We start from the raw sequence: 27,648 nt of genomic DNA on the forward strand, positions 1-27,648 counted from the left end.
AAAATATGCAAGAATAAATTTAGACAGGTATAAGATGATGCTGTTAAAGTGCTGCACTTATTATACCAGCAAATTTGGAAAACTCATCAGTGGCCACAGGACTGGAAAGGGTCAGTTTTCGTTTTAATCCCAAAGGAAAGCAATGCCAAAGAATGTTCAAATTACCTTACAATTGCACTCATTTCACATGTCAGCAAGATTATGCTCAAAATCCTTCAAGCTAGGTTTCAGCAGTACATGAACTGAGAACTTCCAAATGTACAGCTGGATTTAGAAAAGGCAGAGGAGAAGCGCATCCAATGTTAGAAGAGCTGTGTGGGCTCCTGAGAGATGAGTCAGAAGAGTGGACACTAGCGTCATGAATACATTTGTTCGGAAGATCAACTTTGATGCACTCTTTAAATTTTCCCACATAACCCTCTCAACACAGCAGCATCTGAAGAAGGTCTATGCCAGTTTTGCCCTCTGTATGCTTGTGGCAGCCACAGGGGCCTATATCCATGTGGTCACCCATTTCATTCAGGCTGGCCTGCTCTCTGCCTTGGGCTGTCTGGGGTTGATGATTTGGCTGATGGCAACACCTCGCAGACATGAAACTAAGCAGAAAAGACTGGGACGTCTGTCTGGATTTCCTTTCCTTACAGGAGTTGGCCTGGGCCTTGCTCTGGACTTGTGCATTGCCACCAACCCCAGCATCCTTCCCACTGCCTTCCTGGTCCCAGCAATGATCTTCACTTGCTTCACCCTGAGTGCACTCTGTGCCAGGCACCGTAACTACCTCTTTCTAGGAGGTATCTTGATGTCAGCCATGAGCCTGACGCTCTTGTCTTCCCTGGGGAACCTATTCTTCGGATCTATTTGGCTTTTCCAGGCAAACTTGTATGTGGGGCTGGTGGTCACGTGTGGCTTTGTCCTTTTCGATACTCACCTCATTATTGAAAAAGGCTGAAAATGGAGATGAAGATTATATCTGGCATTGTGTTGACCTCTTCTTAGATTTTGTAACTCTCTTCAGAAAGCTCATGATGATCCTGGCTATGAATGGGAAGAAGAAGAAGCGAAGCAGCCATCCAGCCTTCCCCAATTTGACGTCCTTTCCCTCCGCCCCTCTTTTCCTCTTTGCACACATTACAGTTAGCATGTTCTGTGATAATGAAAAGCAAAAAAAGAAAAAAAAGAAAAAGCAGAGGAACCAAAGATCAAATTGCCAATATATGCTGGATCATAGAAAGAGCAAGGGAATTTAAAAAAAAAATCTACTTCTTCTTCATTGACTAAGCTAAAGCCTTTGTGTGGATCACAATAAACTGTGGAATATTCTTAATGAGATGGGAATACCAGACAACATGACCTACCTCCTGAGAAACCTGTATGTAGGATAAGAAGAAGCATTTAGAACTGGACATGGAATAACAAACTGGTTCAAAATTGGGAAAGTAGTACATCAAGGCTATATATTTTCACCCTGCTTATCTATCTTATATGCAGAATACATCATGCAAAATGCTGGACTGGATGAAGCACAGCTGGAATCAAGATTGCCGGGAGAAACATCAACAACCTGAAATATGCAGATGATACCACTTTAATGGCATAAATTGAAGAGGAACTAAAGAGTCTCTTGATGAAGGTGAAAGAGGAAAGGGAAAAGGTTGCTTAAAACTCAACAATCAAAAATGAAGATCACGGCATCTGGTACCATCACTTCATGGCAAATAGAAGGGGAAAATGTAAACAGTGTTAGATTTCATTTTTGCGGGGCTCAAAAATCAGTGCTGATGGTGACTGCTGCCATGAAATTAAAAGATGCTTGCTCTTTGGAAGAACAGCCGTGACAAACCTATACAGTGTATTAAAAAGCACAGACATCACTTTGATCACTCTGTCAACAAAGGTCTGTATAGTCAAAGCTATGATTTTTCCCACAGTCTGGACCATAAAGAAGGCTGAGTGGTGAAGAATTGATGCTTTTGAACTGTGGTGTTGGAGAAGACTCTTGAGAGTCCTCTGGACAGTGAGGAGATCAAAGAAGTCAATCCCAAAGAAAATCAACCCTTAAGATTCATTGGAAGGCCTGGTGCTGAAGCTGAAGCTCCAATACTTTAGCCACTTGATGTGAAGAGATGACTCATTGGAAAAGACCCTAATACTAGGGAAGACTGAGGGCAAGAGAAGGGAGGTTGAGATGGTTGGATGGCATCACAGACTCAATGGACATGAGTTTGAGCAAACTCAGGGAGACTGTGAAGGACAGGGAAGCCTGGCATGCTGCAGTTCACGGGTTTGCAGGGTCAGACACGACTTAGGGACTGAACAACAACGGATGTAAAAACTCTCAATGAAATATTAGCAAACTGAATTCAACAATACCTGAAAAGGATCATATACTACAAACAAATGGGATCTATCTCAGGCATGCAATGGTTCAGTATTTATGGGTCAGTCAATGTGACATACCACATTAACAAACTGAAGAATAAAAACTATATAATCACCCCAATAGACAGAGAAAAAGGTTTTGAAAAAATTCAACATCCACTTATTAAAAAACTCTCAACAAAGTGGGTGTAGAGGGAACATAACTCAGCAGAAACGGATCATATGTGACAAGCCCACATTTAACATTGTACTTCATGATGAACATTGAGAGTATTTCTTTTAAGATCAGGAATAAGATGAGACCCATTCTCACTACTTTTATTCAACATAGTATTGGAAGTCTTAGCTACAACAATCAGAGAAGGAAAAGAAGTATAAGGAATCCAAACTGGAAAGGAAGAAGTAAAACTGTCACTGTTTGCAGATGACATGTTACTATATATATATAATATCCTGAAGAAGCACCCCAAAACTAATGAGAACTAATGAATGAATTCAGTAAAGTCGGAGATACAAAATTAATATACAGATATCTGTAGCATTCCTATATACTAATAGCAAACGGTCAGAAAGAGAAATTAAAAAAATAATCCCATTGAAATTACATCAGCAATAGAATACCTGGGAATAAATTTAATCAGAAGGGGAAAGAACTGTACTCTGAAAACTATAAAACATTGATGAAAGAACTGAAGACTATGCAAACAAATGGAAATATATACTGTGCTCATGGATTGGAAGACATAAAATTATTAAATTGACCATACTACCCCAAATAAAATCACTGCGGATGGTGAGTGCAGCCATAAAGTTAAAAGACACTCCTTGGAAGGAAAGTTATGAACAACCTAGACAGCATATTAAAAAGCAGACACATCACTTTGTCAACAAAGGACGGCTGGTCAAGGCTGTGGTTTTTCCAGTGGTCATGTATGGATGTGAGAGTTGGACTATAAAGAAAGCTGAGTGCCGAAGAATTGATCCTTTTGAACTGTGGTGTTGGAGAAGACTCCTGAGAGTCCTTTGGACTGCAAGGAGATCCAACCAGTCCATTCTGAAGGAGATCAGTCCTCTGGGTTGTCTCAATGCACCAGCCCCAAGCATCCCGTATTATGCATTGAACCTGGACTGGCGACTCGTTTCATATATGATATTATACATGTTACAATGCCATTCTTCCAAACCATCCCACCCTCTCCCTCTCCCACAGAGTCCAAAAGACTGTTCTATACATCTGTATCTCTTTTGCTGTCTCGCAAACAGGGTTATTGTTACCATCTTTCTAAATTCAATATATATGCGTTAGTATACTGTATTGGTGTTTTTCTTTCTGGCTTACTTCACTCTGTATTAAAACAAATAAATTTATATAAAAAAATAAAGTAGATCAGTCCTGGGTGTTGTTTGGAAGGAATGATGTTGAAGTTGAAACTCCAATACTTTGGCCACCTGATGTGAAGAGCTGACTCATTTGAAAAGACTCTGATGCTGGGAAAGATTGAGGGCAGCAGGAGAAGGGGATGACAGAGGATAAGAGGGTTGGATGGCATCACCAAGTCAATGGGCATGGGTTTGGGTGGACTCTGGGAGTTGGTGATAGACAGGGAGGCCTGGTGTGCTGCAGTTCATGGGGTTGCAAAGAGTTGGATATGACTGAGCGACTGAACTGAACTGAACCCAAGACAAAGTAGAGATGATACAATTGCTATATAAATACCAAAGAATTTTTTCACAGAGCTGTGTAAGTAGTCATAAATTTTGTATGGAACCACAAAAGACCCCAAATACTGAATGCAACCTTGAGAAAGAAGAACAAAGCAGTATCACATGCCCTGATTTTAAACCATACTACAAAGCTACAGCAATCAAAACAGTACAGTATTGGCATAAAAACAGACAGATTGATCATGGGCAAAATAGAGAGCTCAGAAATAAACCCATACAGATATAGTCAATTAATTTATTGCAAAGAATGCAAGAATGAGGAAATAAGTTCCTTCAATTAGTGGTGTTTGGATAACTGGATAGAGCTATGTACAAGAATGAAAACAGACCGTTTTTCACAGCATATACAAAAATCAGCTCAAAATGGATTAAAGACTTAAATGTAAGATCCCAAATCATAAAATTTCTAGAAGAAAACATAGGCAGTATTCCCTCTTTGAAATTGGTCTTAACGATATTATTTTTGGACGTATCTCCTCAGGTAAGGGAAACAAAAGCAAAAACAAGCAAATGAGAACACATCTGACTAAAACCTTTTGTAAACCATCAAAAGTAAAGTAAACCATCAGCAAAATGTAAAGTCTGCCTAATGAGTTGGAGAAAAAATTAGCAAATGATATATTTTTTAAAAGGTTAATATTCAAAATATAAAAATACCCAGACAAATTGACATTAAAAAACACAATTAAAAATTGGCAGAGAACCTGAACTGACATTATTCCAAAGAAGACATACAGATGGTCAACAGTCACATGAAAAAAATATTCAACAAAACTAATCATCAGGGAAATGCAAATCAGATACTACCTCGAACTTATCAGAATGCCTATCATCAGAAAGACAACAAATGACAAGTTTTGGGGAGGATATGGACAGAAGGGATGTGGACAAATATAAATTGGTGCAGCCACTATGGAAAATAGTAGGGAGGTTCCTAAAAAGCCTAAAAATAGAATGCCCTGTGATTCGGAAATTTGATTTCTGCATATTTACCTGATGGAAACAAAAAGATATAGGCACCTACATTTTCAGTGCAGCGTTATTTACAATAACCAAGATAATGGAAGCAACCTAAGTGTCCACTGAGAGATGAATGGATAAAGAAAATGCAATATTACTCTGCCATAAAAAAATGAAATTTGCCATCTGCAATGACAATTACAATGGATGTAATTCAGAAGACATTATGCTCAGTGAAATGTCTGAGAAAGACAAATACCATATGATCTGACTTTTGTGGTGAATATAAAAAACAAACAGAGCAAAATGAAAATAGACTTATAGATTTAGAGAACAAGTAAATGTCCCTTAGTTTATTTTGAGTATTTTCATTACTTTTTTGTTATTGTTAAATCAGGAGGATGCTAAATTAAACATCTAGCATAAAATTTTAGGTCTCAAACTTGATTTTTCTTTCAACCTGTATTAACTATTATTATTATTACTGTTATGTGCTTTATTTCTGGGTTTTTAAAAAGGTAGAAATAGAAAATTGAGGAGAACTTCTCTCCAGCTTTCTGTTGTTTTTTTTTTTTTTAAACTTTTCAATTTTGAAACAATAATAGAGTCACAAGGATTTGCAAAGATAGTACAAAAGATCCCATATACCCTGGTTTTCTGCAATGGTTATATGTTATTCATATGTAGTACAGTTGCAAAATCAAGAAGCTGACATGTTGATATAATGTTTGTGCTTCACTCTATATAATTTTTTTTCACACATGTAGTTTCAGGTAACTACCACTGCAGTTAAGATGTGCAGCAATTCAACCAACACAAAGATCTCCTTCATGCTACACCTATTAGTTCTCTATCTCTATAATTTTGTTATTTCAAGAATGTCATGTAAATAGAATCATACAGTATCTGACCCTTCAAGACTACCTTTTTTTCACTCAGCATAATGACCTTAAGATTTTGAGAACATTTTGGTTGTTTGTAGTTGTTAGCTGTTATCAATAAAGCTTCTATGAACAATTGTGTAATTTGTTTTGTTTTCAATCCCTTTACTTACAATTTACCTACACCATTGTATTTGAAGTGATCTTCTTGTTGAAAGCATAGAATTGTGTCATGCTTGTTCTAATCCATTCTGCCAATCTCTGTCCTTTAATTGATGTATTTAGACCTTTTCTATTTATTGTAATTATTGATATGGTAGGGCTTAAGGTCACACTTCATTTTTTGTTTTCTGTTTGTTCTCTCCGGCTTTTTCATTTTTCTTTTTCCTGCCTTCCTTGGACACATTCTAGAATTCCACTTCGATTTATCTATAATGTTTTTAAGTGTATTTCTTTGTATAGCTTTTAAAGTAATTGCTCTAGGTATTGCATTTATATAATGCATATCATGGTCTACTGGACTTGATATTTTGTCAGTTCAAGTGAAATTTAGAAACCTTACCTCCCTTTACTTCCCTTTATTCTCCTCTTCTTGGAGCTTTTTTTTTTTTTTTCTGTCTGTACCAGCTGGTGTTACTGGGTTCTTGGTTTCTCCAGCTCACAATTCCAGGGTATGTGAAGCAAAACAAAACCGCAAGTAATTCACCACTCTGTTGTTCCCTGAATAGCAGGAATCTAGATGGTTTGGCTTCTTCCAACTTTCCAGAGTCTGCTTTTGTTTTATATATGACTTCCAGGGTTTCTAGCAATACTTAGGAAGAGAAATGGGGAAATACATATCTACTTTATCTTTCTGGAAGTTCTCTACTTTGCCATTTAAAAGTGTGAAAATATTCATTTTTATACCAAACCGCTGGGCTGGAAGAAGCACAAGCTGGAATCAAGATTGCTGGGAGAAATATCAATAACCTCAGATATGCAGATGACACCACCCTTATGGCAGAAAGTGAAGAGGAGCTAAAAAGCCTCTTGATGAAAGTAAAAGAAGAGAGTGAAAAAGTTGGCTTAAAGCTCAACATTCAGAAAACTAAGATCATAGCATCTGGTCCCTTCACTTCATGGGAATAGATGGGGAAACAGTGTTAGACTTTATTTTTTTGGGCTCCAAAATCACTGCAGATGGTGATTGCAGCCATGAAATTAAAAGACGCTTACTCCTTGGAAGAAAAGTTATGTCCAACCTAGATAGCATATTTCAAAAGCAGAGACATTGCCAACAAAGGTCCGTCTGGTCAAGGCTATGGTTTTTCCAGTAGTCATGTATGGATGTGAGAGCTGGACTGTGAAGAAAGCTGAGCACCGAAGAATTGATGCTTTTGAACTGTGGTGTTGGAGAAGACTCTTGGGAGTCCCTTGGACTGCAAGGAGGTCCAACCAGTCCATTCTAAAGGAGATCAAACCAGTCCATTCTAAAAGAGATCAGTCCTGGGTGTTCTTTGGAAGGACTGATGCTAAAGCTGAAACTCCAGTATTTTGGCCAACTCATGTGAAGAATTGACTCATTGGAAAAGACTCTGATGCTGGGAGGGATTGGGGGCAGGAGGAAAAGGGGACAACAGAGGATGAGATGGCTGGATGGCATCACTGACTTGATGGACATGAGTTTGAGTGAACTCTGGGAGTTGGTGATGGACAGGGAGGCCTGGCGTGCTGCGATCCATGGAGTCACAAAAGTCATACACAACTGAGCGACTGAACTGAACTGAACTGAACATGTCCGATAACAGACCAATGTACCTTAAGGTATTTTATGAAACCACAAAATAATGATCATGAAACAGTCTTATATTTTTATTAGGAAGGAAAATGCTTAGATAACATAGTGAAAAAATAGGTTAAAACTATATGCATATGCAACTATGATTACTACCATTATAGGAAAGAAAACTGGAAGTTCCCAAAATACCAACAATGGATATTTGGGGTATGGAATTATGAGTGATTTTTCCCTTTCCTGTGCCAAATTGAAAAAAAGGGAATCTAGTACTTTCATAATTAATATCCTCAAGTGTTTCTTCTCAGAATGACATATACACACCTATCTTCCATGATATATGACATTTTACATGAATTAGCTAATCTATTTGTATTCAAGGAGTTAAAAAATATTTTCCTTCTGGGTTTAGGCAAAATCAAACTTCTGGCATTGTTTTAGACAATTATCTTGGCATCAAATGGTTATTATATTAACAGTAATGAGCTACAAGGCTGTATTTACCATTCTAAAGGAATGAAAACATTTTATTGGAGAGCAGCAAGAAAGCTTTACAGACTCCTAGAATATCACAAATAAGTAAGCAAGAGAGGAAATGACAAAACAGAGATACTTCATGCATGCTTAGAGGACAATTTTAGAATACAAAAGCGTTCTTAACTTGAATTTCAAGTTTGGATGTCCCTGATCGAAGCACCGTCTCCTCTCAAGGATTCTGCTGGCTTCCCTTCCTCCATCTGCTGTGTTGGGTGTTTAACCTTCAGGGACAGCTGTTTTCAACTGTGCAAATTATGTACGCCGAGCATGGCTCACAAGTGTTGTTTGACGTGCTTGTTGCAGAACATGGGTTACAGGGAAGCCTGTGAAAAATCCATTTTTAACTAATCTCAACATGGAGAAGCTGGATAAAATGTCAACTCAGAAAAAAATCATGCCAAAATTTGCCCTTCAAATTATATTTTGAAGAACTCTATTTTCAGAATAACATTTGAATGAAGCCTATTTTATCCCTGGACCCAGAATTGTCACTTCATGTTCACTATGGCAGAGACAGTTGGATAAACCTTTATGTATTTTCTTTAGTTGGCAAATGCCATCTTATGTGTGTTACTGACTTTCCTTTTTTTCTTTTTCCAGTTTTATTGAGATATACTTGACATACAGCACTGTCTAAATTTAAGGTGTACAGCATGATTTGATTTATATACATCATGAAATGATTACCACAATAAATTTATTGAGCATCCATCAGCTCATACAGATACAAAGTAAAAGAAAAGGAAAAATATTTTTTCATTGTGATGAGAACTCTTAGGATTTACTCTCTTAACGGCTTTTTCTAATGCCTATTTAGGTCCCATTAGCCAAAAGTTATGCATATTTTGCCATTTGTCTAGCAGTTAAATCATTCAGTACCCTGGAATATTTCTTCTGAGTTTCCTGAAGTCAGGAGCAAAGGGAAACTCCCAGCTTGAAATGTTACATATTATATTTTTTCTGCCTTGGAAATTTAGAACATTTTGAACATTTCAGTTGACATGTGACTAGCCTTGCTGCTTTTCATCACTCTTTAAGAATATCCTTTAACTCCTTTAAGGAGGTTTGAATATGGCCAGATCTTTGGGAAACAGGATGGTCCTTCAAGAGCCTCTGTGTGACTCTGGGGGATTTTAAGAGGGATTGTGTGGAACTTGCCTGCTGTCCTCGCTGTCCAGCAGCCCCCGGTACGTGTTGATCTCACACTCCAGCCGGGCCTTGGTGTCCAGCAGCACCTGATACTCCTGGTTCTGCCGCTCCAGGTCGCAGCGGATCTCAGCCAGCTGGTTCTCCACGTTATCGATCAGACACTGTATCTGGGCCAGCTCCGAGCTGTACTGGGCCTCAGTCTCCGCCACGGTGCATTCCAGAGATTCTGTCTGCAGAAGGAAAGAGAGTGTAAAGAAGGTGGTTGTAGGACAATCTCTGGGGCCAGATTGCCTGTTTTCCAACCCTGCTCTGCTCTTATCTTTCCAGCTATGTGACTTTGGAAAATTACTTAGCTTCTCTGAGCCTCAGTTGTTTTTTTCCAGTTTGGGCATTATTTATTTAGTATAAATGCATTTTAAAAGCCCCAAATCTCCTACTATTTTACCACCCTGGAAACACCATGGTGTCAAAAGTCCTGTTAAGATCGAAGATTAACACCTGCTAGAGCCATCAGCCTGAACTCAGTTTTACTGTATAAAAAATGAAGAATGCAAAGTACCAACCTCATAGGATGGTTGGAGGGTTAAACGAGTAAATATACATAAAGTGTCTAAAACAGTGCCTGGAAAATTTTAAAGGTAGTAAGAGTTATCATTACCACTATGGCCTCTTCTACCTATAACCTACTAGTGTAGCCTAACGAAGATCAAAAGCATTTGAGAGAAAATGTAATGGGCTCCTGGCTCCTAGTGTGGTTAAGAGAAGAGGCTCTGAGATTGAACCACTTGGATTCAGCTTCCACTTTTGCCTCTTAAAACTTGTATGAACCCCTGTTACTTAATCTGAGCCTCAGCTTTCCTCATCTGTATAATGGGGTCAGTGGAGGGATTTACCCTATAAGGTTAGTGTGAGAATTAAATTAGCGTTGTGCCTCTCACAAGATGAATGCTCAGCTCTTATTCATTTAGACATTCTCTATAGGACCTAATGTGGCTCACACAGCAATGGAGATGCTTAGCGTAATCTTGAATACATGGTATTTTTGCTGCTTGGGTGAAGCATGGTACAGAGAAGGGTCCAGCTGAGGTGTGCATCCTGGGAAAGTTTAAGATAGTTATAGAACGTAAAGTCTGAGTATCTTCATTTTAAATGTGATGGTGAGCTTGGAAAATTAGCCCAAACCACAGAAGAGTTAGTGGGAGAAAACATTCATGAACCATGAAACCAACATCTCCAAAATTTGCAAGCAACTTATGTGGCTCAATTTTTTTTAAAAAACGAACAACCCATTCAAAAAATGGGCAGAGGACCTAAACAGACATCTCTTCAAAGGAGAGTCTTTGGTTTGTAAGTTCCTATCTCGTTCTGCTCCTTTCTGTTCCCCCTCTCTCTTTGTCTCTGGAGGATGCTGCGGGATCATGCCCAAGCCCAGAAAGGAAGGTCAGGACATCCTAGTGGTACATTACAAATTGTCGACCTATCACTACTGCTTCTAGCTGGGTAAACAGCATCCTTGAAAAAGGGAAGGAAATTCAGACCTTCTGCTGCATAAACTGCGGGTTTGTCCTTTGGGTTACAGAATAGGGGATAGTAAGTATCTTAAGCATGATTCTTCAGTGACAAAACAGAGTGGTCTTGCCCTTACATACCAGGCTCTGCTGTGCTTGAAGCTCAATTTCCAGAGCGTTGGCTGTGCGCTTCAGTTCCAAGATCTCCGTCTGGCAGCCCTGCAGCTGCTCTGCACTGGATAGCTGCTGCTGATTCAGTTCCTCTGTCTGAAATACAGGCATGATTAGAATATGCCAGTTAGGCAGAAGTCTGGATGCCTGTCATTTTATTGCTCCAAGTGCCAACCTGAACAGCGAACCATTCTTCCACGTCTCTGCGGTTGTTGGCGAGCACAGTTTCATACTGACAACGCATCTCATCCAAGACCCTGTTAAGATCCGTGGTGGGGGCAGTGTTTAGCTCCACACTGAGTCGGTCGCCCAGCTGTCCACGAAGCACGTTGACCTCCTGAGTTGGAAATGGAGTAAAGAATGTGACTTGTGGGGAAAAAATTCAATGTGATATACCAACAGCACCCCATTTCTGGTTTTTGCAGTAGTGAGAAGTGTGAGATTTAGATTCAGATTGCCTAGCTTGAGTCTCTTTTCATCACTCAATTTTTTCATCTGTGAAATAGGTATGATTTTACCCTTACAAGAGAGTTATTGTGAGATATATGAGAGTTCATATTCATAGAAAACACTTAAACAAGTCCTAAGTGCACCATAAGGTCTCCATGTTAGTTACTATCATCATAAACAAATGTTCAAAGGGAAGATATACTCTGTAACATCATTCAGCTTTTCAGTTTTCAGCTTCATAAATGTAGGATAATTATATAATTCACAATTGACGATTTCAGAAGTTTATAAATGCAGAATATTAAAAAAATTAGTCTAAATATTGCATGAATCTTTTCTCCTTTATGAAACGACCTTCACACTCTGCAATTATCAGCTTGATTTTCATACTTTATGGGTTAGAGATAAAAGTGGCATAAAACACCCAGGAAAGCTATTTGCGGAGCTACCTCCTCCCCCCAAAATAAAGGCAGGCGAAGTTCCTCCATTTGGCACTGGCCAGTGGTCATTTCACGTTTACATTCAGAGATACACCAGAATGATCAGGCTGAATAGTAACAGTGCCTAGAGTGAGTTTTTTCCACATCAATCAACATCTACTCAAGTTCTATGAATATACACAACATGAGCTCTCCCAGCTTAACTTTGTCATTTTGAGAGTCCTTCAGTGATTTTGCCATTTTCCTTACCTCTTCATGGCTTTTCTTTAGGCAAAGGAGATCATCCTTCAGAGACTCAACATGGGCCTCCAGATCAGATCTGCATACAGTCAGCTCTCCCAGAATCCCATGCAGGCCACTAATGTCAGTCTCTACCAGCTGGCGAAGAGAGAGTTCAGATTCGTACCTTTTACAGCAAAAGAGATACAGCCAATGCTTACTCTGCTGGACACTGAGAAAAGTGCTGAGCCCTACAGCTGAGGGACACATGACATCAAGGAACCCAGATGCCATAATTTCTTCTACACCCAAATCATGAAAACTTCAAGCTTTGTGAGCATTCTTAGCTTGAAAAAATATTATAAAGGGAACACTTGTGATGTGTGCATGTAGGTATGTGAGAGAAGAAGCGGAAGAGCCTACCATATATTAAGTTCAAATTCAGATCTGGTCTTACTCTAGCTTGTACTTGCTTCTAAGTCCACAATACAAGCAGCTCATACAGCTCAATATCAGAGAAACAAACAGTCCAGTCAAACAAAATGCACAGGCTTAAACAGACATTTTTCCAAATAAGACATACAAATGGCCAATAAACACATGAAAAGATACTCTACATCTCTCATTATTAGAGAAATGTAAGTCAAAACTTCAATGAGGCATCAGTTCACACCAATCAGAATGGCTATCATCGAAAAAACGATAAGCAATAAATGCTGGAGAGGATATGCAGAAAACGGAACCTCTGGCACTGTTGGTGGGAATATAAATTGGTATGGCTGCTATGGAGAACAGTATGGAGATTCCTTAACAAACTAGGAATAAAGCCCCCATATGACCCAGCAATCCCACTACCGGGTATACACTCTGAGAAAACCACAGTTCAAAAAGACAGATGCACGCCAGTGTTCATGGCAGCACTATTTACTGCGACTAGGACATGGAAGCAACCTTGATTTCCATTGACAGATGAGTGGATAAAGATACATACATTGATGCACACATACATAAAGATACATACATGTACATGCATGTATGTAAAGATACATACATACATTGTGATAATACGTACAAATGGAATATTACCCAACCATAAAAAGGAAAAAATTGAGTCAGTTGTAGTGAGATGGATAAACCAGTAGCCTATTATACAGAGGGAATCATTAATTAGTCAGAAAGAGAAAAACAAATACTGTATATTAATGCATATATATATATATATATGGAATCTAAAAAATAGTACTGATGAACCTATTTACAGAGAGGAAATGGAGATGCAGATGTAGAGAATGGTCTGGTGGACACAGCAAGGGGAAGGAAAGGGTAGGACAAGCTGAGAAAGTGACTTTGACATATACATACTATCATGGGGAAAATAAATAGCTCATGGGAAGCTGCTGTATAACACAGGGAGCCCAGCCTTGTGCTCTGCGGTGACCTAGAGGGGTAGAATTGGGGCAAGAGAGGCTCAAGATAAAGGGGATATATATATATATATATATATTATATATATATATATAATTATGATTGGTTCATGTTGATATATGGCAGAGACTACCACAACATTGTAAAGCAATTTCTTCCAAGGAAAAAAAAGTTCAAATTAAACTTACTTTGACCTAAAGTCATCAGCAGCCAGTTTGCAGTTGTCGAGCTGTACAGCAAGTCTACTATTCTCTGCCTTCGTACACAAGATCTGGGAAGTAAGTTACTATGTCATGAATGGTTCTTTGAAAGAAACCCACATATCTACTCATTTAATAACTATGCCAGGGTTTATCTTTTAAAAGTCTTTATAAGAAAATATAGGATAGCCTTCAGCCTGCTTTTACTGACCACATCATTTCATGAAGGAAAAAGGAGGGCCAATTTATAAACAAAATAGAGAAATAAAAAGGTTGTTTTTTTTTTAATGACTTAAAAACATTTTTGCAGTATTCCTTGGCCACTGAACTTAGGTAGATTTCTCTCTAGGAGTTTATATTATGACTACATCTCCACCCATGATAATAAAAATTTATCAGTAAGAAAAAGACATAATTACCAGGTAAAATTATATGATTAAAAAATGACATTTCCATATCTATGTTAAATAATGTACTTGTACAGTGTTACACGCAGAAATAATTTTAGATATCACACTGCTTTTCCTCAAGGTAAACTTAGGGATAAGCGGGTTTATTGTGGTCATTTAGTAATCAGCAGCAGCATACAGGCTAGCGCTGATGTTTACTGACTTTTTCCCCCTCTATTCTTTTGCCATGCCGCATGGCACGTGGGGTCTTAGTCCCCCACCAGGGATGGAACCTAAGCCCGCTGCAGTGGAAGCACAGTGTCTGAACCATTGGACCACCGGTCACCCTGTTTGCTGACTTTTTGTCCAGTACCCTTGCCTCTACATCACATTCCCTCTGGGAAGCCCCTCCCCTTTCCCTGGTTTCCCTCCATAGAACAGACTCTCGTAGTAGCAGAAACATAAAGCACATCACAGAGTGGGAAGTGGAACATTAGGGTGATGAGATACTAGACCTTTTGTTGGAGATCTTCAATGGTGTCGAAGTAACACTGATAATCAGGGCACACCAACGGGACATCCTCTTCACACTGTTCTCGGATCCTGCATTCCAACTCAGCATTCAACTCCTCCAGCCCGCGCACCTTCTCCAGATAGCTGGCGAGCCTGTCATTCAGGAACTGCATCGTCTCCTTCTCGTTACTGTTGAATGCACCGTCCTCACACCAGGCACAGTTCCCCAGCACGCATGGAATATTACAGCTCCCAGCAAAGCAGGACGGCGGGAGGCACCCAGTTGGCAGACGAGACCCGGATAGAAAGCTGGGGGTCTGGCAGCTGGATGTAGCACAGGCGCTGGGGAGACAAGTGGTTGCCACGGAACAGGTTGAGGCAAGCGCACAATCAGAAGCCCTGGCACTGGATTCAGAAGAGCAGCCCGCGGGGGAACAGTCAGAAACCATTCTATCAGAAGTGAAGGGCGAAGACTAGTTGCAAAACTCCAACTGCCGGCCTCCAAAACTCTCATTCCCTCCCGAGACTTTTATATATACCCCACTTCAAATGGGTATTTACAGACTACACAGGATGTTTTCCGGTGGCATTTTTCATATGAACATTCATTAGTGTTGTTTATTTGCTGAAGAAGAGTTTTATGCTTCGTAAAAGAGGCATAACTTCAGGTTTCTAAATAAGGACACCATCTCCATGTGCCAATAGGATAAAGCACTTGTTTCAGAAAATCTTCATAGGAAGCATTGTCCTTTTGACAGAATAAGGAAAGAAAGAGAAAATTTGGGCAATCAGTAATTATAGATACAACTGATTACACATAAGGGAAATCATATCCCTACAGATTTTGATCCTGTGCATTGAAAACTGCTCATGTCTTCTTTTGAAATTAATGTTACAACTCATTTAAATGCTATTTATTTGTTTGTGCCACCACCATAAACGTGTTCTGTGTGATTAGCCATCTTCAGTGCTTTTTGTGGTCTTGCTGTGCTCACATGGTGGAGGACTGAGTGTATACTGAATTTGAAGTGTGTGTGTGAGAACCATACATGCCCATGTGCAAACTGAAAAGTCACTTTACATAACCGATGGGCATCACTTTTGCCCTACATGCCAAAATATAAATTGGTTATCAAAACGTGGAGTTGTAATCTTTGATTTCCTGAAACTTGCCTTCTCCGCTTTTCCTATGCTTCACTTTTATATCAGAGATACTGATTTTCATCTGTATCTCTAATAAGAATGAGATATAAATTCTGTTATAATTTTTTGGTCTCAGGAAGCTAAACCTTCGTTAACTACACTTCAGTATAGAAGGAAGAAAGTTACAAAAGGCATTTCTTCTGGGACATGGAAGCTGTTTTCTCATATTTACTAATTTATTTAATTTTGAAGACCTCAATTTCATGAAAATTAAATATGCTGGAACTTGGGAATAAAAGTCTATTGTATGAGTTCCAGCAATTCCATTGGATGAACTCCCTGGGGCAGTACTGAATGGATAAGGATCTGAGATGTAAGTTTTCTGGGTTCTTTCTTAAGTTTTATCTCCAATTTTCAGTTTTCTTGCCTTTGATTGTGGTATTTATTTCATTTTTAAAAGTGTACAGAGCAAATTGTCTGCAGAATGTTAAAGATCTTTATGGCGTGGGTAGCCCATTACTTTGACAAAGTTAAAATTTTCATGATCCAGAATAAACAATTATTTTTGAACTCTGAGGACTTCTTCTTTAAATAGCTGATAATGGAAAAACAACCAACCAACCAAAACCAAACCTGGAGACTTAAGATAGAGGATTAAAATAGTCTCTTAGAATTTATTATTCATTGAGCAAAGTTGGTTTTGATTTTAGTAATTCTCCTTATATTTCAACACTATGCGAAGAGTTCTTAACTGTATAGAAATTAGACATCCTTTTACTCTTTGATACCCTCTTTTTAATGTGGGTTTTCCTCTCATTAATCATATATTCTATTGATCTTTGTTAATTCAGCAGTTTGACTATGATATATCTAGATGGGGTGTGTGTGTGTGTGTTTGTTTAGGTTGTATTTATCCTGTTTGAGATTCTTGAATTTGTGATTTACTGAAATATATCACTAAATTTGGAAAATTTTCAGCTTTCCCCCCCCCCAATTTTTCCTGCCCCATTTTCACTTGCTTATCATTCTGGAACTCAGATTTCATGCATATTGGACTACTTGACACTGGCCCAGAAGATTTAGTTGGCATTTTCTATTCTGGTATTAATGTTGACTTTTTTTAAATTACAATCTTAGTTCTAGAATTTTCATTTGCTTTACTCTTAATTTAAATAAATTTAATTTATTATTAATTTATCAAATAGAATTAAAAATTTTTACTTTTTCTGGTGAGATTCCTCATCTTGTCCATTCTTTTCCCTTTTGTTCATCCTTCCCTTTAAATCCATGAAAATATTGATAATATCTGCTTTAAGATATTGTCTGCTAATTCTAACATCTATATATCTATGGATCTATTTCTATTGGCAGCTTTTTCTCTTGTTTATAGGTGAAATTTTCTTGCTTCTTCACATGTCTGGAAATTTTAAATTATATGCTATCCATTTTAGATAACACATTTTAGGAAATTTCAATTATGTTGCAGAGTTTTGAGTGTCGGGCTTTGTTCTGACATGACGTCAAATCTCTGGAAGATCCCCTTGCTCCTCTCAGGTTAGGTTTTAGGTTTTTCCAGGGCAGGTATGATTCATGTGTTCTCTTCCCAAGGTTGTGATCCTTATTCTTTTGGTGTGTTCTTCTGGAATACCAGTAGAATCCCCAAGGTACACAAAGAGCTTTGGCCCCTCTGGATAGTCCATTAGTACTGAATGACTTCTGGTATTTCCAGTCAGCTCTTTATCCCTCAAAAGCCATTCTGTGCCAAGCTCATAGAATTTCATTCAGTGCTTGTGAAAAACAGCCTTCTGTTGACTACCATCTTTTACACAGACTTCCTCACCTTCCCTGATATATCTACTTCCTTCTAGAACGCAATCACGAATTCCAGTTGCCTAAACTTCATTTGCTTCCCTGGTGGCTCAGACGATAAAGAATCCACCTGCAGTGCAGGAGGCCTGGGTTCGACCCCTGAGTTGGGAAGATCCCCTGGAGGAGGGCATGGCAACCCTCTCCAGTACCCTTGCCTGGAGAATCCCCATGAACAGAGGAGCCTGGTGGGAAGTCCATGGGGTCACAAAGAGCTGGACACGACTGAGCGGCTAAGCACAGCACAGCACAGACTCCATTTAGATATGCCACTTGTGTTTTGACATTTCTAGAGCTGTCCTTTTTAAACTGGTGACCTTACGCTGCTGCCTAGTATCTCTCGACATCTTTTCCATACTCTTTTGATCTCCAGCTTCAGTCAACTTGTATTTGATTGTGTCTTTTTTTCCTTTTTATCACTTAAATCTTAATTTCTTAATTTTCTCAATTTTTCCATACCACAGCACTTCTCTAATGCACATTTTGAACTCACATTTTTTAAACTGAAGTATAATTAGTTTACAATGTTGTGTTAATTTCAAGTTTATAGCAGTTATACATACATATATGTGTGTGCGCTAAGTTGCTTCAGTTGTGTTCCTCTCTTTGTGACCCAAGGGACTGTAGCCTGTCAGGCTCCACTGTCCATGAGATTCTCCAGGCAAGAACACTGGAGTAGATTGCCATGCCCTTCTCCAGGGGATCTTTCTGACCCAGGAATTGAACCTGTGTCTCTATGTCTCCTGCATTAGCAGGGAGGTTCTTCACCACTAGCACCACCTGGGAAGCCCCTGCATAGAAATACATTCTTTTTCAAATTCTTTTCCACTATAGTTTATTACAATATTTTGAGTATCGATCCCTGTGCTATACAGTATAATTCATGTATTTTTATTAAAATAGAATGCTGCTAAGTCGTTTCAGTTGTGTCTGACTCTGTGCGACCCCATAGATGGCAGCCCACCAGGCTTCCCAGTCCCTGGGATTCTTCAGGCAAGAACACTGGAGTGGGTTTGCCATTTCTTTCTCCAATGCATGAAAGTGAAAAGTGAAAATGAAGTTGCCCAGTCGTGTCTGATTCCTAGCGACCCCATGGACTGCAGCCCACTAGGCTCCTCTGTCCATGGGATTTTCCAGGCAAGAGTACTGGAGTGGGGTGCCATTGCCTTCTCTGAAATAGAATGCTAGCGTTCAATAAATAATTGTTAATTGTATGAAGGAGTGAGTGGATATTGTGTATATATCTGCCTTAATTTCCAGACAATCAGTTCATTTTTAGCAGGGATGGTAAAACACAAGGTACATAATAGGTACTTAATATGTTTATTGAATGAATAATATTGCTATATATTTTTTGCACAAATAGATCTAATCTAGATTAGTTGATCTATTAGGTCATATTTGGTGTTTGGATCATATTTGGTGTTTCCCAATCTACCTTAAACCATTTTAGAGGAAGGACAAGTCAGGGAAATTATGCTGATATCCTGGACCATTTTATATGCAACGCCATTTAGTTTTCTTAAAACAACAAGAACAACAAAAACAAGAAGTATTTGTCTGTACTGCCACCCTTTTCAGTTTTGCAGATGTTCTTAGTTTCTTAAAATGCTGACCTTTGGAGTTAAGAAATACATTCGATGTGTTAACAAAAATAAATGGAAGTAATTATAGATATTTGTGTTATGCCAGAGATGTAAACTTTATTAGAATAATCATGAAGAAGTTCCTCAATTTCCAGAAAAATACCATTCAAGACTGGAAACAGAATTCCCAAAGCACCAAAGAAAGATACAATTTAACACGAAGGAACTGAACAACGCTGGGAAACCTGTAGGCATCTACCTACTCCAGCTGTCCTTGTTCACTGATGTCCACTACACGGCCATTGAAAGTCTCTTGGTTTGTTTTTTGTGAGGGTTGTCTGTGATAATGCCTTGTTCCAACTTCAAAAGCTGAGACATAATTAGTTGCAGGTACTGAGACAGGTGAGCACTAAAGCTTCTGGGTTGACTCTGTGTCAGGCACTGAGTGAGGCAGCCGTCGGTCAGCAGCAGCTTGGGATGCAGGGCTCACAGCTGGACTGAGTGTAGGTTGTGAGGTTGATGCTTTCCAGGCCTGGGGTGGGCTGGGAAGAGTTGAGCAGGAAGCAGGTGGGCACACAGGGCTGAGGAATGTGGCAAGGTGGGGGGCAGTTGTCACAGCAGGTTGGCTCCAGCAACCAGACTGTGTGTGGGCAGGTGCTGGGCAGGCAGACTCCACATCTGCAGAATTTGTCAGAGGAGCAGATGGTGGTGGCGGGGCTGGTGGGGACGCTGCAGCAGAGGGGGGCACAGCAAGCCATGGTGTTGGGAAGCTGTGTTTTTTATTGATTTGGTTTAAAGAAGACGAGTCTCCTGGGGTGAGAATGTCTCTTTCTGCTCTGAGGCTCTTATATACCCTCTCTAGTGGGTGTTGGTCCAACCAGAAGGCTTCTTTCCTGTTGTTGTTTATGTTAGTGTACCCATTATCCTTTGACTGGTTTGACATTTAGATGCTTGTAAAGAGTCTTTATTTTCCTAATTAACCTTTGTTTGAGTTCACTGCTAAATCTGAACAAATTACTCTTGCTATTTGTCACTGGAACACAAGCTTTATGAGGTATCATCAGTGGCTTCTGCTATTATAATTGCAGCATCAGCCCTGATGGGGAATATGCATGACAGTACAGCTGTAGGGTGTAGGTATTTTCCCTCGTGCTGGTCAGTTTTTATTTTCTTTACCTTTATCTGTTATCAGTTGGTTTGATGAACTATTTTTCTTTTAAAGATAACTTATTTTTAGTAACTCTCTTTTAGCTTTGGGGACTTTAACAAATTAACTGACTTTTAATTGATATATAATATACATGTAACATTGTATTAGCAGCATTGTAGTGTTGGGATTTTTGAAGATCTAATTTACATTAATATGGAGACCTATACTATTATCCCATTTTTATTGTGAAATATTGCATATTTATTAAAAAATTCAGACTATATAGAAATGGATAAAGAAATTATCCACAACACGCTATCGTCAAGAGAAATTCTCTATCAGTGTTCATATATATCCCTCTAGCCATTTTTCTATATACTTGCTTATCATTTTATGACGCCACTGGAATCACATTGTATATACCATTCCATAACTTGCATTTTCACTTAAATATATATTTTCATGATCTTATATTCTTAAGTATATTTGATAACATTATTTTAAGTATTTCCTAGTGTTCATCACATAGTTGTACTTCTAAATTGCTTAGAAATCTCATGTATTAATCATTTAAACGCTTTGCAACTTTTCTTCTAAGATAATTGTGGCAATAGTAACAACTGTGTACATAAATCTTTATGCACATGTCTGATCATTTCAGAAAGAGGACTGATTATTGGATAGAATTATTGGAGCAAATGTTAATTAATGATATTTTAAGACCTTTGATATTCATTGCCATACTTCTCTCTAGAATCATTTTATTTAGCCACTTTTTCTTGTTTACATATTCCCAACTGCTATTTGGAAATTCCTGTTTCTGTATACTTTGATAGATATTTTATTTTAAAAAGTGTGTGTCAATTTGTCAGGAGAAAATGAAATTCCATTGTTATAGTATTTGTATTTCTTTCATAACTATTAGGTTAAAACATTCTTTCATATACACATTGGCCATGTATATTTCTGTCGAAAACTGGCTTTTTTTGTTTCTTTCTCTACCGAGTGTGGGAAAGTTGAATTGTTAGCTTATATCTAAGTGCTAAGTAGAAGAATAATTTCATTACCAATATTCCTATCAATGGAAAGTGAAGTTAAAGACCTATGTTAATCTATCCACAATCGATTTTGTTCATTGTTTTTTTTTTCCCCCAAAGTAGTACGTTTTCTCCCCAAGTGAAATGCAGCTGTGGTAAGGAAGACCTGTATTCTAGTTCCAGCAGACCATTTAGACTTCAAGCATAGTCCAGCATAAAGAGTGAGCACAGTGCAGACTCCTGTCCAGGGTCATCCCGACAACTCAAACCATTTCCTCTCAGCTTGAATTCACTCATCCTTCAAGCCATGGTTCTCCTCTCTTCCTTTAAGTCTACCTGTATCTCAGTGCATGATGGTGGGAAAGTGTGTGGTTTTTTCCTGCAGAGGGTGTGGATTCAAGAGGACCCCATTAAGAGTTACAATTGGTCACTGTACTGCTGGCTACCTTTCTTGCTATGGCAAGCAATTAACTTTTTGGAAGCTCATCTTTCTCCTCTGTAAAATAAGGATAATTATATCTACATTCTTCAACTCTGAAGATTATTGTGAGGCTCGAGTGAGATAAAAATGGATTAAAATCCATAGATGAAGTGCAATGCAAAGGTAAATTATTGTCATTATCTAAGCAAGTTACAGATCAAACGCAGGGGAAGAGGAAGGTGGAGAAACTAAGTTAAAGAGCAACCTTACAGGAAACAGCAAAATTTACCTAAAAGTTCACACCTACAGTTAGAGAAAATGGCTGGCACAGAAATGAATACATTTCAAATTTTAAAAAGTTCTCTATGGCTCTGCTTGAAATAAAGTGTTCATGATCTTTACTGATGTCCCTGGATTTCCCCCAGATGAATCTTTGAATGCATACCTGCCAAATTGCTCACCCTTTTACTCAGGACAGATTAATACTTTTTTCCAGTATTTAAAAAATACTTCAGTAGATATTAGTTGAGCTGTTACCATATGCCAGAAACTGTGATTATACAACAGTGAACAAAATTGACATCATCCCTGCTTTCAGGAAACTTAGGATCTGGAGGAAGGTTTGTCATACGTATACGTCTTATGTCATAATGTATTATTATAAGTTACTGTTGTTATAATTTATGAAGGAAAAGAAAAGACTGGGTTCCAAGAATAAAAAATAAGCTGAAGGAAAGTATTTTGACATTTTAAAGAAAAGTATTATAAAGGAGTTTTCAGACTCTTGCAGTTAGAATTTCATGGCAGAAAAATATCAGTCTCTTACTTAGAATGCATATTATTTTGAATCAACCTTGTGAGGATAAAGGAATTGTTGCTATTCTGTGTGGAATAGTATGTTTCTAAAACTAGAAATAAGACTTAGCATTACAGACTAGAAAGTCATAAAATCCCAAGTTTATGAATAAACTCATATCTTTTATTGAAAGGGCTTGTACTTCATTAAAATTTATTTTCTCTGCAATTGTCTAAGAGACCTGGGAATAACTCTCCTTTGTTGTTAAATTAGGATCATGAATCCTAGACAGGTAAGATGATTTGCCTTAAGTAGCCTGGTGACCGACTTGTTAAGAACTAAATATAGGACCTACTGGGACTGAGTTACCTTTTATGTGGTTTAAAATGTAAGTTTAAAGTATGTGTTAGAGATATTAAACATACTTTATTTTTAGAAAGAAAAGGTACCCTTTTCCTTCAAGCAAGCGCAGGAAAAACATGGTGATTCTTGATGAATTTCAACAGTTTGAAAACCTACACACACACATACATGCACACCCACTCACGAACTTGTCTGGTTTTTGTTTTTTTTGAAATATAGTTGTGTCAATCTCTGCTGTACGGCAAAGTGAGTCAGTTATACACAGACATTCTTTTTTAATGTTGTTTTATATTACGGTTTATCATAGGATACTGAACATAGTTCCCTGTGCTATACAGTGGGAATGTTTTGCTCATCATCCTACATGTGATAGTTTACATCCGCAAATCCCAACTCCCAGTCCTTCCCTCCCCACTCCCCTTCCCCTTGGTGACCACAAGTCTGTTCTCTATGTCTGTGAGTCTAGAACTTGCCCAGTTTTAATAACACCTTTTTACAGTCAGTAGGGGTGTATGTGACAGTAAAGATGCCAAGATTGATCATAAGAAGTAACAGAAATAAGAAGTAAAATATGCTTGTTAGTCTCTCGCTTCAAATTTCTCACTGCTTCGAGGGTTCAGCCTGAACCTCCCTGCTGGGGGCCCACTTCAGGGTCTTTGCATTTCTTCTTTCTCTTTGGCCCCAGCCTCTCCCATCTTCAAGCCGTCCATGAGTTAGTAAGCTCCTGTTCTGCTCTTCACCTCTTCCACCTCATCATCTCTTTTTTTTTTTTTTTTAATTCTGCCTCATCATCTCTTAATGCTTAGCTTGGATAGCTTGAAGCCTTTTCATAACTGTCCCTCACCCTGACACTGAGTCACCAGATAAACCTGGGTTTTAGTTACTCTGTCTGTGTGCTTGTCTGGCATACTGCTCACAGCTCTGTCACGGCAGAGATTCCATGGAATTATAATTACATTCATGCAACATACACGGAACACCTGTACTGTGATTGTAATAACTTGTCTGTCTCCTTCACCAGATTTGAGAGGAAGGTGAGGGAACTTTAGATAATAACATTTCTTTAATCTTTATACTGTTAGTATGGATTTGAAGCCTGGCACAGGGGAGGCATGCAAGAAATGGTGGCCAAGTGAATGAGTAGATGGACTAAATCCTTTGTTGACTGGGTCCTGGATTGTGTTCCATCTACCCCACGGCTTCTAAGTTCTGTTCATTCAAAGTCGAACTTCTAATAAACTTGTGGGATCCTCTGAGAAATTCTTCTCTGGAGAGAGTGACAGGGACAATGAGGACATTTAGAAACATTTCTTTAGAGGCATTTGCTTCTCCTCTTCCTTGCTCGTTTTGTTTTTCCCATGGATGCTTTTGGTTCTAGCTCAATGCTTTATCAGAGTTTGACGTGTACCTTAATGTATATATTTTAATATTTATATATAAATATTTAATATATACTTATATATTATCTATTCTAAAATATATTTATATATATGTAATCTAAGGCTGGGAAAAATAATCTGTGCAAGATAAAAAAAGTAGGTTGGTAAAATGAAGTAAAATTAAGTAGTAGATTAAACCATGTTTAATCAGACTTTAGCTCTAGCCCTCAGACAATCACCTGGAAAATACTGATGTTCTGTTCATTACTGGGGTAGTGTTGTGGCAGGTAGAAGGGTATTCCTATTGCCCTACTACTAGAATGGACCACTGTAAGTTTTCTCCAAGGGAAATGAAGTCAAAATGGTAGGCCCACTATATGACCCAGTTGTTAGAATTGAATACCTGCCACTTTTAATCTATAAGCCAATATATCCTTGTCCATTACAGCTGGATTGGATGATTTTGTTAAAGATTTTTATACTTTTATTTCTTTTTCATGTTTTAAGTTAATGTCATACCTGTGTTTTTTAAGTTTCTGGCTCTGTTAGCACTGGGGGTTCTGTGATGTGATAGAAAGAATTGGGCTTTAAAGTCAAATAGATATACAAGGAGCTGAATCCTGGAATTTTTTAATAACTTTGTGACTTTGAGAATGTTGAATCACTCTTAAAGCTTCATTTTTCTTTTTATGCTAATCACTGCAGTTGGTGACTGTAGCCATGAAATTAAAAGATGCTTACTCCTTGGAAGAAAAGTTATGACCAACCTAGATAGCATAATCAAAACCAGAGACATTACTTTGCTGACTAAGGTCCGTCTAGTCAAGGCTATGGTTTTTCCTGTGGTCATGTATAGATGTGAGAGTTGGACTGTGAAGAAGGCTGAGCGCCGAAGAATTGATGCTTCTGAACTGTGGTGTTGGAGAAGACTCTTGAGAGTCCCTTGGACTGCAAGGAGATCCAACCAGTCCATTCTGAGGGAGATGAGCCCTGGGTGTTCTTTGGAAGGAGTGATGCTAAAGCTGAAACTCCAGTACTTTGGCCACCTCATGCGAAGAGTTGACTCACTGGAAAAGACTCTGATGCTGGGAGGGATTGGGGGCAGGAGAAGAAGGGGACAACAGAGGATGAGATGGCTGGATGGCATCACTGACTTGATGGACATGAGTCTGAGTGAACTCCAGGAGTTGGTGATGGACAGGGAGGCCTGGCGGGCTGCGATTCATGGGGTCACAAAGAGTTGGACACGACTGAGCGACTGGACTGAACTGAACTGAAGGGTTACATGAGTTAATACATGTGATCTACCCGGCAAAGTGTAGGTAAGTAAACGTCTCACCCCCAAATTGTGTTTGTCTGAGGAAGAGAAAAGAGGATGAATATAAAGATACGCAATTTAAAGTTAGCAAGCCATGTTAGCAAGCTAGTTTTAGTCATTCCTCTGAGATTCTTTTTTAAAAATTATCTTTCCTTTATTTTTAAAATATTTTTTAAAATTTAAATTTATTTATTTTATTCATTTTTTTCTTTTTTTAAAAAATTTTTATTTTTACTTTATTTTACTTTACAATACTGTATTGGTTTTGCCATACATTGACATGAATCCACCACGGGTGTACATGGGAGGCTAATTACTTTACAATATTGTATTGGTTTAGCCATACATCAACATGAATCTGCCACGGGTGTAAATCCTGAACTCCCCTCCCACTTCCCTCCCCATACCATCCCTCTGTGTCATCCCAGTGCACCAGCCCCTAGCATCTTGTATCCTGCATTGAACCTAGACTGGCTATTCGTTTCTTATATGATATTATACATGTTTCAGTGCCATTCTCCCAAATGAGAGAAATATACCAAAAACTCTAACATAAATGAAAAACACAGTTTGCCACAGAAACAAAGTTTATTGGAAAACCATCAAAAGTTATTTTTCCTCTGTGAAAATGCCCAATACAAGAAATGTGACCCAAGAAGCAACATGACCAAGAAAATAGAGTCTGAGGTCTTCTATATTTCACTACTATTTTGATAATAGATGACCTCTATCTATCCAAATGAACCAAAGGGTTACTCAGCCAAATAAACGTATTTTAAAAAATTTTCTTTCCATGAAATGAAAGTTTCCATATCTATGCCATCTGATCTACATCACTATCTGATAAACTATTGAAGAAAGTAAATATCAAATAGATAGCTTCTGTGTTATTGTCAGGCACTGAGTGAGGCAGCCGTCGGTCAGCAGCAGCTTGGGATGCAGGGCTCACAGCTGGACTGAGTGTAGGTTGTGAGGTTGATGCTTTCCAGGCCTGGGGTGGGCTGGGAAGAGTTGAGCAGGAAGCAGGTGGGCACACAGGGCTGAGGAATGTGGCAAGGTGGGGGGCAGTTGTCACAGCAACCAGTTGGCTCCAGCAACCAGACTGTGTGTGGGCAGGTGCTGGGCAGGCAGACTCCGCATCTGCAGAATTTGTCAGAGGAGCAGATGGTGGTGGCGGGGCTGGTGGGGACGCTGCAGCAGAAGCGGGCACAGCAAGCCATGGTGTTGGAAATCTGCTTTGCTTTTGGTTTCTAGGAAAGAAAGGTGAAGTTTCTAGGATGAAATGTCTCTTCTTACTTTGGGACTCTTATATACTCCTCTCGTTGAGTGTCGGTCCAATCAGAAGACATCCTCTTATTTGCATTTATGCCACCCTTTTCCACTAAGATTCTCTAATCAGTTTGGTATTTACTTGTCCATTAAGAGTTCCTGAGCTTATTAGGGTAGTCATGTTTTTGACTCATTGACTTGTCATTATTTGATCGTTTTTAACTTTACAGGGTTCTGGAATGCCAAATCTTGCATGAATTATGGAGAATGAATCCAAGTGACAATTCAGCTAGTTTCAGAGGCTAAATTCTTCTCTTCATTCCCCCCCATAATTTTAAATAATATGCTTAACACAATATGATTTTTAATGAATAATTTCAGAATATGCAGTTTGATTAACTGGATCAAGACATAGCTCCTTACAGATGAATGTTGCATGTGACTATATGCATATATACATCACAGATATATTTGCCTTATTTATTGATGGTATAATTCAGTTTCTGTTGAGCAAGCAAGGTGACAGCCAGAATAGACTAAGATGAAGCCCTTTTCATTATTTTTAATAAAGCTATAGTGAGTTTCCAAAGATTGTATTAC

General features: G+C 38.6%; 3 protein-coding genes and 1 pseudogene across 3 annotated transcripts; 1 reads left to right on the top strand and 3 right to left on the bottom strand.

The window, feature by feature from the left end:
- Positions 293-1,413, top strand: LOC102169700 (annotated as a pseudogene).
- Positions 8,228-15,232, bottom strand: KRT40 (keratin 40). Its single transcript, XM_005693795.3, has 7 exons — positions 14,723-15,232; positions 13,807-13,889; positions 12,224-12,380; positions 11,260-11,421; positions 11,055-11,180; positions 9,415-9,635; positions 8,228-8,579 (listed from the first exon to the last, which is right to left on the bottom strand). Exons 1-7 carry the CDS (start codon positions 15,167-15,169, stop codon positions 8,480-8,482), a joined length of 1,296 nt encoding a protein of 431 aa, XP_005693852.2. The 5' UTR covers positions 15,170-15,232; the 3' UTR covers positions 8,228-8,479.
- Positions 19,407-20,140, bottom strand: LOC102170546 (keratin-associated protein 3-3). The gene has a single exon (XM_005693797.3). It carries the CDS (start codon positions 20,071-20,073, stop codon positions 19,777-19,779), a length of 297 nt encoding a protein of 98 aa, XP_005693854.1. The 5' UTR covers positions 20,074-20,140; the 3' UTR covers positions 19,407-19,776.
- On the bottom strand, positions 26,349-27,067 carry LOC102170264 (keratin, high sulfur matrix protein, IIIB3). The gene has a single exon (XM_005693796.3). The coding sequence runs from the start codon at positions 26,997-26,999 to the stop codon at positions 26,700-26,702; it is 300 nt and encodes a 99-aa protein (XP_005693853.2). The 5' UTR covers positions 27,000-27,067; the 3' UTR covers positions 26,349-26,699.

This window comes from Capra hircus, chromosome 19 (assembly GCF_001704415.2).
Source record: "Capra hircus breed San Clemente chromosome 19, ASM170441v1, whole genome shotgun sequence".
NCBI classification, from domain to species: Eukaryota; Metazoa; Chordata; class Mammalia; order Artiodactyla; family Bovidae; genus Capra; species Capra hircus.